General features: G+C 49.0%; 1 protein-coding gene across 1 annotated transcript; it reads right to left on the bottom strand.

Moving 5' to 3' along the window:
* Positions 1-77: 77 nt before the first annotated feature.
* LOC121533494 (flocculation protein FLO11) lies at positions 78-10,431 on the bottom strand. Its single transcript, XM_041839479.2, has 4 exons — positions 10,129-10,431; positions 6,498-6,726; positions 5,531-5,797; positions 78-3,066 (listed from the first exon to the last, which is right to left on the bottom strand). Exons 1-4 carry the CDS (start codon positions 10,387-10,389, stop codon positions 524-526), a joined length of 3,300 nt encoding a protein of 1,099 aa, XP_041695413.2. The 5' UTR covers positions 10,390-10,431; the 3' UTR covers positions 78-523.
* Positions 10,432-12,106: the final 1,675 nt, after the last annotated feature.

The following is a 12,106-nucleotide window of genomic DNA, read 5'->3' on the forward strand; positions in this document are numbered from 1 at the left end:
AGGTGGATGGAAGTATTCAGAGTCAAATAAGTTGAATTAGTTGCCTTTATTAATAATAATAATCCAAGATACACGCATTTGTTTCAAATAACATTTTATTCTTAATATTATAATTTTATTGATATCCATTTCAAAATCCTGAGCACAATATTAATTTATAGAACATTTTGTTTGCTGATTTTGGTTTTTATAGCCAATATGATTGTACTTCAAAGGCAACATACAGTGTATAAAACTTATATTTGATATACACTCAGAGAGGAGAACAAGCTCACAGACTAACGATAGCTATGACAGCGCACAGAGATAAGTCACAGAGCTGCATGCGGAGGGGACCACTCACACAGGCACACACAGTCACACACAGTCGCATAGTACTACTGAGAGTCAAGTTCAACAGAATCAAGTTTAGAAAGGGAAAACATTGGCACCCCCTTATCACCACCCAAAATACTGACTGAAATATTGACTGTAACTTAGTGGCAAAAACACTTTCTGGGTGCATTCATTCATTGTGATTGTCTCACTTCCTCGACGTCTTGTGTTTCAAACTGAGAGACCTCACTGAGCTAAACACCCTTTTACTCAGGTCCCTCAGTGAGCGTGAGCGTGTGAGGGGTTGCTGAGAAGGAGGAGGGGATGGAGAGAATGATGGGGAGGAGAGAGGAGAAGAGAGGGAGGGACAGCTACCCTCCAGACTCTGAGAGCGAGAGAGGTGGAAGAGGCTGGCAGTAGAGGACAAGCGCTTGTCTTCTTCCTCTCTTCCTCCCAACGCCAACGGACAAACCCCCTCCACGCTGAGCTCCATGCCCCTGTCGATGTCCAGGGAGGAGGTCCACTGTGCCCCCCTCAGATGCTCCTCTTTTAGGGCTCGAGGATCCAGCACATCCCCCTGGGACTCACTGCGGAACAGAGCCTGTCTGGACAGCCTCAGGCTGGAGCTACGCTTGTCCCAGCCACCACCACCACCCTTCCCTTTGCGTTTTGAGGCACTGCTCTCTTTCTGTCGCCTCTCTGTCTCTTTGTTGGCCTGCTGCTTCTCCTTTTGGTAATCTTTCTCTTTTCTCCTGATCCCCTCTCTCTTCCACATCTCCTTGTTCTCCTCCTCAGCCTCTTTCCCCCATGAACGCCCTTCAAAGCCCCTCCAGAGTTTGGCCACCCCCTTCTTTGGCGTCTGGGCCGCACCGTGACTGCCTTCCTCTTCACAGTTGCTGCTGTAGCACCTCCCTTTCCTGTGGAAGCTGCTCACCGTCGATGCCCTCACCAACTCCCTCGACGCATGCTTCCCCTGGTAGAGCCCCTCCCCATCCACCCTCTCCCATCCTTCTCCCTCCCCATCTACCCTCCATCTACCACCTCCACCCCCTGCACACTGCCGTAGCGACCCCCCTCTGGGCCGGATGCTGCCCCCTGGCAGGGCGCACTGGAATGGGTCATCCCGTCGGAACACAGAGAATGGAGTAGTGGCGAGTGGGGAGGGCTGGAGAGGGCGGGGTGGGGAGCGTACCCTGGGGCGGTCACGGGACGAGGGGGAGGAGGCGGTGGAGGAGGGGTCAGATGGCGAAGGGGTTTGTTGGCAGTGGAAGGTGTGTGTGTGGTGGTGGGTGACATGATGATGGGTAGGTAGGTGGGTTGAGGTGGACTGGTAAGGGTGATTGGGGCTCCTGGAATGGGAACTGGAGGAGTTGGGAGGAGTGAGGCCGGAGTGGGACTGTGAGGAGTGGGTGACACTGAGGGACAGATGGATCGGCCTCTGGGGGTCAAGGTCAGTCTCGTTACTGGCGTGGAGGTGGCGGATGCTGGAATATTCATGATGATGAGACTGGTGATCATTCTGGGCTGTCTGGCGAGAGGAAGGGGAGTAGCTTTGGCCTTTAAACTCTGACCCCTGACCTTTTCTCTCGGTGTCGCTCTGAAAGCAGTCGACATCCAGCTCCACGCCCTGCTCCATCAGGCCCACCACCACAGCCCAGGGCAGGCCAGAGAGACGGGAGATCTCCCTCACCATTGCCGAGTCCTCGCTGAGCTTACTAGGGCTGGTGTCCGGGGCATTGATGCTGGGTTGACTCATTGCGACTTTCCCTGGTGAAGAATCCAATCCACTCCAGTCCAGCGAGCGGGAGAACCCTAGCCCTGACCCAGCCCCTGACCCAGTGACCTCCAGAGAGCTCCGGTGATTGAGGTTGGAGGGACAGGTTGAGATGCGTGGCCGCACCCTCAGGGCAGGGGTGGGAGTGGCGGCGGTGGAGAGGGAGGAGGTGGAAGGAGAGGGGGAGGCAGTGGGGGTAGCATGGTCACTCTTTAATCCACCACTAGTGCTAGTGCTAATACCTTCTTTGGAGTTTTTCGAGTCCAAATCCAGTTTTTTGTTCAGATTGGGGCTGAGGTTGAGGTTGAGGTTGAGGTGGAGGTTGATTTTGAGGTCTTCTCCCGTCACTGAGGGCAGGTGGCCCAGGTTGATGGAGTTCCTACTGGCCTTCTTACCGATACTACTCAGGCTGACCCGTGCAGAGTTTCCCAGAAAGGACTTGCAGGGCGTCACACTGCCCCCTGTCAGGTTGGAGGGGGTACTGCGGCTCTCGAAGGCCGACAGCGACTGAGTGGAGCCGTGGCCAGGGGTTCTGGGGCCCCTGTGGGAGCCTGGCCCGGGGATGGCGGTAAGGGTGGTGTCAGGGTGGGCAACCCGGCTGCGGTACTGGCGAGCCAGCCTGGTGATGTACTGCTCCAGCTGGGTGAAGGTGGAGGGGTGAGGAGGCTGGGGGGGCCAGAAGAGGGGAGTGGACTGAGATTCTTCAGCCTGGGTAGAGGAGTCCGGACTCGGCAAGAGGCAAGGGGAGGGAGAGAGGTCCTGACTGTAGGTGAAGAGGGGGCTCTGGAGGGCCACGGCATGGAGGGGGCTGGGGTACGGGTACACCTCCTTGGTCCTCCGGGACACCAAGTCAGAACAGAACCTGGGGTCGAGTTGGGGTCGGGGGTCAGGGAGTGGGAGGAGGGAGCCGGGATGGGGGTCGCCCAGGCTGGAGCACAGGTCAGACAAGAAGAGGAGGCTGTTCAGTTCCAGCTCACCTGAGATCAAACGACGAGAGGCAGAAAGTTGATGAATGTCCGTCAGCTTATAAAGAAGCAAAAGCATTTATCTAGGACTATGGTCCCAGGACTCTCTGGAAAACAGTGACAATTATCTAGGACTATGGTCCCAGGACTCCCTGGAAAACAGTGACAATTATCTAGGACTATGGTCCCAGGACTCCCTGGAAAACAGTGACATTTATCTAGGACTATGGTCCCAGGACTCTCTGGAAAACAGTGACAATTATCTAGGACTATGATCCCAGGACTCCCTGGAAAACAGTGACATTTATCTAGGACTATGGTATCAGGACTCCCTGGAAAACATTGACATTTATCTAGGACTATGGTCCCAGGACTCCCTGGAAAACAGTGACAAATATCTAGGACTATGGTCCCAGGACTCCCTGGAAAACATTTATAAACATCTAGGACTATGGTCCCAGGACTCCCTGGAAAACAGTGACAATTGTCTAGGACTATGGTCCCAGGACTCTCTGGAAAACAGTGACAATTATCTAGGACTATGGTCCCAGGACTCCCTGGAAAACAGTGACATTTATCTAGGACTATGGTATCAGGACTCTCTGGAAAACATTTACATTTATTTAGGACTATGGTCCCAGGACTCCCTGGAAAACATTGACAATTATCTAGGACTATGGTCCCAGGACTCCCTGGAAAACAGTGACATTTATCCAGGACTCTCTGGAAAACATTTACATTTATTTAGGACTATGGTCCCAGGACTCCCTGGAAAACAGTGACAATTATCTAGGACTATGGTATCAGGACTCTCTGGAAAACAGTGACAATTATGGCTGAATGGCTTCTACTGGTTAAATACAGATGAACTGTACTGAAGAGTAAGTGAGTGCATTTGAATGTGCCCGTACAGTGCATTCGGAAAGTATTTAGACCCCTTGAATTTTTCCACATTTTGTTACGTTACAGCCTTATTCTAAAATTGATTAAATAGTTTTTTCCCCTCATCAATCTACACACAATAGCCCATAATGACAAAGCAAAAACTGAAATATCACATTTACATAAGTATTCAGACCCTTTACTCAGTACTTTATGGAAGCACCTTTGGCAGCGATTACAGCCTCGAGTCTTCTTGGGTTTAACGCTACAAGCTTGGCACACCTGTATTTGGGGAGTTTCTCCCATTATTCTCTGCAGATCCTCTCAAGCTCTGTCAGTTTGGATGGGGAGCGTTGCTGCACAGCTATTTTCAGGTCTCTCTAGAGATGTTCGATCGGGTTCAAGTCCGGCCTCTGGCTGGGCCACTCAAGGACATTCAGAGACTTGTCCCGAAGCCACTCCTGCATTGTCTTGGCTGTGTGCTTAGGGTCATTGTCCTGTTGGAAGGTGAACCTTCGCCCCAGTCTGAGGTCCTGAGCGCTCTGGAGCAGGCTTTCATCAAGGATCTCTCTGTACTTTGCTCCTTTCATCTTTCCCTCGATCCTGACTAATCTCCCAGTCCCTGCCACTGAAAAACATCCCCACACCATGATGCTGCCACCACCATGCTTCACCGTAGGGATTGTGCCAGGTTTTCTCCAGACGTGACGTTTGGCATTCAGGCCAAAGAGTTCAATCTTGGTGTCATCAGACCAGAGAATCTTGTTTCTCATGGTCTGAGAGTCCTTTAGCCTTTTGGCAATCTCCAAGCGGGCTGTCATGTGCCTTTTACTGAGGAGTGGCGTCCGTCTGTCCACCCTACCCTTCAGGCCTGATTGGTGGAGTGCTGCAGAGATGGTTGTCCTTCTGCAAGGTTTTCCCATCTCCAGAGACATACTCTGGAGCTCTGTCAGAGTGACCATCGGGTTCTTGGTCACCTCCCTGACCAAGGCCCTTCTCCCCCGATTACTCATTTTGGCCGGGCGGCCAGCTCTAGGAAGAGTCTTGGTGGTTCCAAACTTCCTCCATTTAAGAATGATGGAGGCTACTGTGTTCTTGGGGACCTTCAATGCTGCAGACATTTTTTGGTACCCTTCCCCAGATCTGTGCCTCGACACAATCCTGTCTCGGAGCGCTACGAACAATTCCTGATCTCATGGCTTGGTTTTTGCTCTGACATGCACTGTCAGCTGTGGAACATTATATAGACAGGTGTGTGCCTTTCCAAATCATGTCCAATCAAGTTGTAGAAACATCTCAAGGATGATCAATGGAAACAGGATGCACCTGAGCTCAATTTCGAGTCTCATCGCAAAGGGTTTGAATACTTACGTAAAGAAGGTATTTCTGTTTTTTATTTGCAATAAATTTGCTAAAATTTCTAAAAACCTGTTTTCGCTTTGTCATTATGGGTTATTGTGTGTAGATTGAGGAAATTGTTTTATTTAATAAATGTTAGAATAAGGCTGTAACGTAACAAAATGTGGAAAAAGTAAAGAGGTCTGAATACTTTCCGAATGCACTGTATGTGTGTTATATCTGTGTTATATCTGACCCGTAGGCACTGGTCTCCTATCAGCGATCTCTGTGGTCTCCTCAATGCTCTGAGTTCTTGGCTGCTGCGCGGCCTCCGGCCACTGGGTGTCACTGTGGTCTGCAGAGAGGGGCCGCTGCTCCCACAGCCTGAAGGCTCCCCCTGAGGGTGGTCCTGGTCCAGCACGGACTAGCCCACCTGGAACTGGACCCCCCTGGGCCATGGCTGCCTCACTGGACACAGAGTAGCAGGAGTCTGATAGGGAGCTGCCACTGACCGAATAAAAACCTACAGAGGGAGGGAGGGTGGGAGAAATACAGAGGGAGGGAGGGAGGGTGGGAGAAATAAAGAGGGAGGAAGAGAGAAGGGGAGAGAGAGATAAATAGAGAGCGAGAAAGCAAGAGGGAGTGTAGGCCAAGAGAGAGAGTGAGAAGGTGGTCACCAGAAAGAGTGATTAAGTGGTGTTGAGAAGATAACAAGGGAGGAGTAAATAAAGGAACAGGGAGAGGAGAGGGTTTGTATTTAATATGGCTTTGCAACATGGCATCTCACAAAGTAAACAAAACTGTCTCAGAAGGTGAGAAGCTTTGTTGGTTAAGGCAGGGCCAGATTACCGAATGGGCATGCAGGGCTGGAGGTCAGGGCCCCTCCAGATAGCATATGAATGTGTCGGTTGTGGGCCCACTGGAGGTCAGGCCTCCCAGAAAGCATACTATGAACACGTTGGTTGGGGGCCCCCTGGAGGTCGGGCCCCCCCAGATAGCATATGAACACATCAGTTGTGGGCCCCCTGGAGGTCGGGACCCCCCCAGATAGCATATGAACACGTCATAAACCATTGCTTTTTCGGGTGGGGGCCCTGGAGGTACTGTAGGTGTCCCGGGGCCCCAGAATTGGTAGTCCGGCCCTGGCCAAAGCCCTATGAGTGTCACAGACCACCCCCAAATGACCCCCCATGGTACAATCACACAACCACACAGCCCAGTACCTGAGCTGTGCCTGGAGTAATACTCCAGCTGGACTGCACTATCAAGGTCCGGGGGTAAGAGCAGGTCAGACGGGGCATCCCAAGAGAGGGTGGACCAGCGTGAGTTATCCCCTCCACCCCCATCAACTCTGGAATGAACCGGCCCATCTCCTCCAGAGTTCTCCCCACTGTCCTTGTCCAATGTGCTGGTGTGGCACGGTAACGCTGTTTCTGAAGGAGGAAAGGAAACCTGAAAGACAGAAAACAGAAAACAGGGGTGTTCAAGTCACAACACATCTTTAAAGAGATGATACTTAGAGAGTGGTGTAGAATGGATCTCTAATGTTCTTATTTACCAAACACTGATGTCATCAGCCTTACTGGAAGTTCTAGAACACTTGTGAAGGTAATGTATTCTTTCTCCTCAATAGCCAATTCATGACTAAGGGGGGATGACAGGGGAGATGACAGGGGGGTGACAGGGTGAATGAAAGGGGGGTGACAGGGGGGTCTCTTTCTCTCTCTGTCTCCTCTCTCTTCTGCTACTTTTTCCACATTTTATGAAGTTAGAAAAGTCATTTTATAATGGGAAGTGAGCGGGTGCTTGAGAGTGGGGGAGCTAATGGAGAGTGAAAAGAGGGGAGTGAAAGAGTGAGTGAGTCAGGGAGGGAACAAGTGTGTGAAAGAGGCACCTTGATGGATACCCCCCACCCCCCGCCTCAACCCCCATAATAACTTCAAGCCACCCCCTCCTCACCATAGCTACAGCTGCTCTCAATTCAATTAATGTCAATTGAAAGGGATTTATTGGCATGGAAAACATATGTTTACATTGCCAAAGCAAGTGAAATAGATAATAAACAAAAGTGAAATAAACAATAAAAAATGAACAGTAAACATTACACTCCATAGGAATAAAGACATTTCAAATGTCATATTATGTCTATATACAGTGTTGTAACGATGTGCAAATGCTCCAGTTCCTGTTCACTCTCCACCCACACAACAGACCTAGCAGAAGAACATCTAACTCATCCAGATCCTGCCTGCCTGCCTGCCTGCCTGCCTGCCTGCCTGCCTGCCTGCCTGCCACACACTAAAAGACAAATAACAAATGCCCTAAGATTCACACATACACTAGCTTGCACATGCAAACAAACACACACACAGAAAGCGAGCTCACACACACAGTTGCACGAGTGTGCACACACACGTGCACACACACACTGATAACCGTACAAACACATGTCCACCCCCCCCACACCTGCATGGACATAAAGTTGCCACAGTGTAAAGTTATAGTATGATCAAATCAGGAGGAGAGAGAGTGAGGCAGGTGGGGGCCCCTCAGTGCTAAGAGCTCTGTAATATGATATCCTTCTATGTGAGACAGAGAGACACTGCCATTTTCCCTAATGGAACAACGCACACACAATTCACAGACAATTACAGCAAATACTCCAATAAGAAGGAAGGATTATATAATATGAAAGTATAACATACTTTTGTGACATATTTTCATGAAGCTTTTATGTAGGGCTTACGAACACTTTATGAATGCTCTATAAAGCCTTTATAAGTTATTTTCAAAACGGGACGCTTTTTAAAAAAATTTCATGTTGGGAAAGGTAGGCTACATTATTAACAGCACTAGCAGGCAGACATTGGTTATGCATTATTGATTAATTCTGTTGACTGCAACTGAAGAAGCGGAGGAGCCAGAGGAGCCTGACGTTTCAATCCAAGATAATGCCCTCTGATGTTTATCTGTCTGGGCTGGAGGTTGATATATGGCCAGCAATACATGTCATGGTCCAAATGGAGGCTGGAGGTTGATATATGGCCAGCAATACATGTCATGGTCCAAATGGAGGCTGGAGGTTGATATATGGCCAGCAATACATGTCATGGTCCAAATGGAGACTGGAGGTTGATATATGGCCAGCAATACATGTCATCTCCCCTCTCCCCTCTCCTCTCCTCTCTCATCTCTCCTCTCCTCTCTCATCTCCCCTCCCCTCCCCTCTCCTCTCCTCTCTCATCTCCCCTCTCCTCTCCTCTCCTCTCTCATCTCCCGTCTCCTCTCCTTTCTCATTTCTCCTCTCCTCTCTTCTCTCATCTCCCCTCCCCTCTCCTCTCCCTCTCCTCTCCTCTCCTCTCCTCTCCTCTCCTCCCTCTCTCATCTCTCTCATCTCTCTCTCTCCTCTCTCTCTCCTCTCCTCTCCCTCCCTCTCCTCTCCTCTCCTCTCCTCTCCCTCCTCTCCTCTCCTCTCTCTCTCCTCTCCTCTCCTCTCCCTTTCTCCCTCTCCTCTCCTCTCCTCTCCTCTCCTCTCCTCTCCCTCTCATCTCCCCTCTCCTCTCTCATCTCCTCTCTCATCTCTCCTCTCTCATCTCTCCTCTCCTCTTCCCCCTCTCCGCTTGCCTCTCTTCTCTTCCCAGTGGGCAGAATTGGAGAGGTGATAACTGTCATGTTGAAAACAACAACAGCAGAAGCAACATGTCGCTCCATTTGTTGTTTAATATGCAAATCAGGGCTGCGTTGGCGGATGGAAGGGCAGTTACAGAGCTATGGTGTTGGTGATGACTAATACTATCTAACATAGCATAGGATGGATGCTGCTGAAAGCCACAGGGAACCTATAAAAAATAAATTGGTGCACAGGGTTTCTGAGAAGGAAAAAGCAGTAAGTAGAATGTTGTGCTGATTCCTTCCCTCTGGATCAGTTGATCATGCTCTATTTGATTTATAAAATGGAATGACTTGACTTTTCCCAATTACTGGAGTTAAGTGACTGTTCACCAAACACTGTAACAACAAAGCAGCATGGTAGCCTACCCTACATGAGGACAGGGGGTTCACACAGACTAACAGGTTAAGCTTCAGACTTCAAACTCGGATATGAGGCAGTGTAGGGCTCTGTGACCTTCTGCATTCTATTCTTAGTATTGTACAAACTAGGCCTAACAGATGTCCAAATGGTACAATGAAAGCGGAAGGCCGCATCCATGGTGAAAGAGTTCAAGTGAATAACAAGATCTTTATTCAATAGGTCTACTTCATCCTGTGTGCCAAGTTGTTTTACTATGGGGCTTTCCCAATCAAATAATGTTATCTCACACAAAAAGATCAACATATTCCCATACAGTAGCCTACTTACAAAGAAGATGTTTGGCCTATACAGAATATAGAACTCAGTAGAAATCTGCCATCTACAGTATGACCTGACCTAGGTGTATGATTGTATCTATAGGGTGTGTCCCACAGTGTACATTCTTTACACAGATACATTTCTATGTGATGTCCTTGGGGAAAACTGGAATGTGAAAAGATGTGGGCATTGACACTCATCATATGAGATCCATAAAGGGGACAGAACCATAACACCCTTTGTCTTCTTAACCTTGACTGATACAAGACGGAATTAGATGCAGTAGAGGCAGATGGATTGCTGTCAATTATATTGGACAGTTAAAACACCTTTGTGTAATGTAGCTCCGTGCTTATGACTCCATCGTTCAATCAGTGGAGAAGCGTAGCTCAGCAGTCTGTTTGATGGAACGGGATTGGAATACCCTACTGGCAGATCAGAATGCATTCATATTTAATAACGACCAATCTTGTCAAGAGATCTAGGGCTACATACACACTAACCTGTTGCCTGCGGGATGTCGCAGAGCCATCGGATGCTGCGCTCTCGAGGTTTTCCTCCTGTTGATCGGTGATGACAGTCACGGTGGTACCGGTGCTGCTGGTTTCTTTGAGGTCCAGTTCAGCATCGATCATGTCTAGATGTTGTCCCCGGAGCAGGTCCAGCTCTAGGATTCCGGCCAGGGTCGCTTTCAGACGCTCGCCAATCCGAACCCGCTCGGTGCCAGACCAGAGCGAATTCACACAGCTGCCGCGGCCAGCCATTGTGGCGGCTGAATCGGCGGTGCTTGATGAGCTTGGTGAGCTCATGAGCTTGGTCTCAATCACAATGGGCTATGGTCCAGCACAAGTCAGTGCAACATATGTTCTGACAATCAACAATAGCAAGATTGTATCCTCCCGCCCAGCTCAACCAATGATTCGTTGGCAAAATTGCCTAGCCTACTTAATTATCTCTAAACCATAAGATTATAGGCTACAGTGAAGCATGCTGACTAAAGATTCACATGTATAACAATAAGGAGATTATCAAACCATATTCCATCTTAATCCTCTATATTGGTTTCATATTAGGATCACCCAAGGGGGGTACCTATGTACCTATAATACCTATGTTAGAATGCTGTTAATTGACTACAGCTCTGCATTCAACACCATAGTGCCATCCAGGCTCATCACTAAGCTTGGTACCCCTCTGCAACTGGATCCTGGACTTTCAAACGGACCGACCCCAGGTAGTAAAATTAGGCAACGCCTCCGGCACGCTGACACTCAACACAGGGACCTCCAGGGGTGTGTACTTAGCCCCCTCCTGTACTCCGTTAGCCCACGACAGTGTGGCCACGCACAACTCCAACACCATCATCAACTTTGCTGATCACCAACGGCGATGAGACAGCCTACAGGGAGGATGTCAGAGACCTGGTAGTGTGGTGGCGGGACAACAACCTCTCCCCCAACGGCAGCAAGACCAAGGAGTTGATCGGGGACTTCAGGAAACAGGGGCCACAGTGGAGAGGGTCAAGAGCTTCAAGTTCCTCGGTGTCCACATCACTGAGGACTTAACATGGTCCTCCCACTCCAGCACAGTCATGAAGAAGGCATGACAGGGCCTCTTCTCCCTCAGGAGGCTGAAACGTTTTGGCATGGCACCTCAGATCCTTAGGAACTTTTACAGCTGCACCATCGAGAGCATCCTGACTGGTTGTATCACCGTCTGGTATGGCAACTGCACCGCCCTCGACCTGGAAGGCCCTACAGAGGCTGGTGAGGACGGCCCAGCGTATCACTGGAGGTGAGCTCCCAGCCATCCAGAACTTTCATGCCAGATGGTGTATGAGAAAGTCCCGAAGAATTGCCAAAGACACCAGCCAACCGAGACATGGACTGTTCTCCATGCTCCTGTCCGGCAGGCGGTACCGGTGCATCAAGGCTGAGATCAACAGACTCCTAAACAGCTTCTATCCCCTGGCCACAAGACTGTTAAATGGCTAACAACTACTGCTCCCCCTCACCTACGCTGCTGCTAAAATGATTATTGATTAGCTGTATTATTACACTACGCTACTGTTCATTGATTATTGATTGCCATTACCTTTAGTATCTATCTATTTCATCCTGCTACTCGTCACTATTACTTCTGTTTACATGTACACAGTATATTACCACTAGTATATTACCACTAGTATATTACCACTACTATATTACCACAGTATAGTATCACAGTATATTACCACTAGTATATTACCACTAGTATATTACCACAGTATATTACCACTAGAATATTACCACTAGTATATTACCACTAGTATATTACCACTAGTATATTACCACTAGTATATTACCACTAGTATATTATCACTGGTATATTACCACTAGTATATTACCACAGTATATTACCACAGTATATTACCACTAGTATATTATCACTAGTATATTACCACTAGTATATTATCACTAGTATATTACCACTGGTATATTA

The sequence above is a fragment of the Coregonus clupeaformis genome, chromosome 2, assembly GCF_020615455.1.
Source record: "Coregonus clupeaformis isolate EN_2021a chromosome 2, ASM2061545v1, whole genome shotgun sequence".
Classification (NCBI taxonomy): domain Eukaryota; kingdom Metazoa; phylum Chordata; class Actinopteri; order Salmoniformes; family Salmonidae; genus Coregonus; species Coregonus clupeaformis.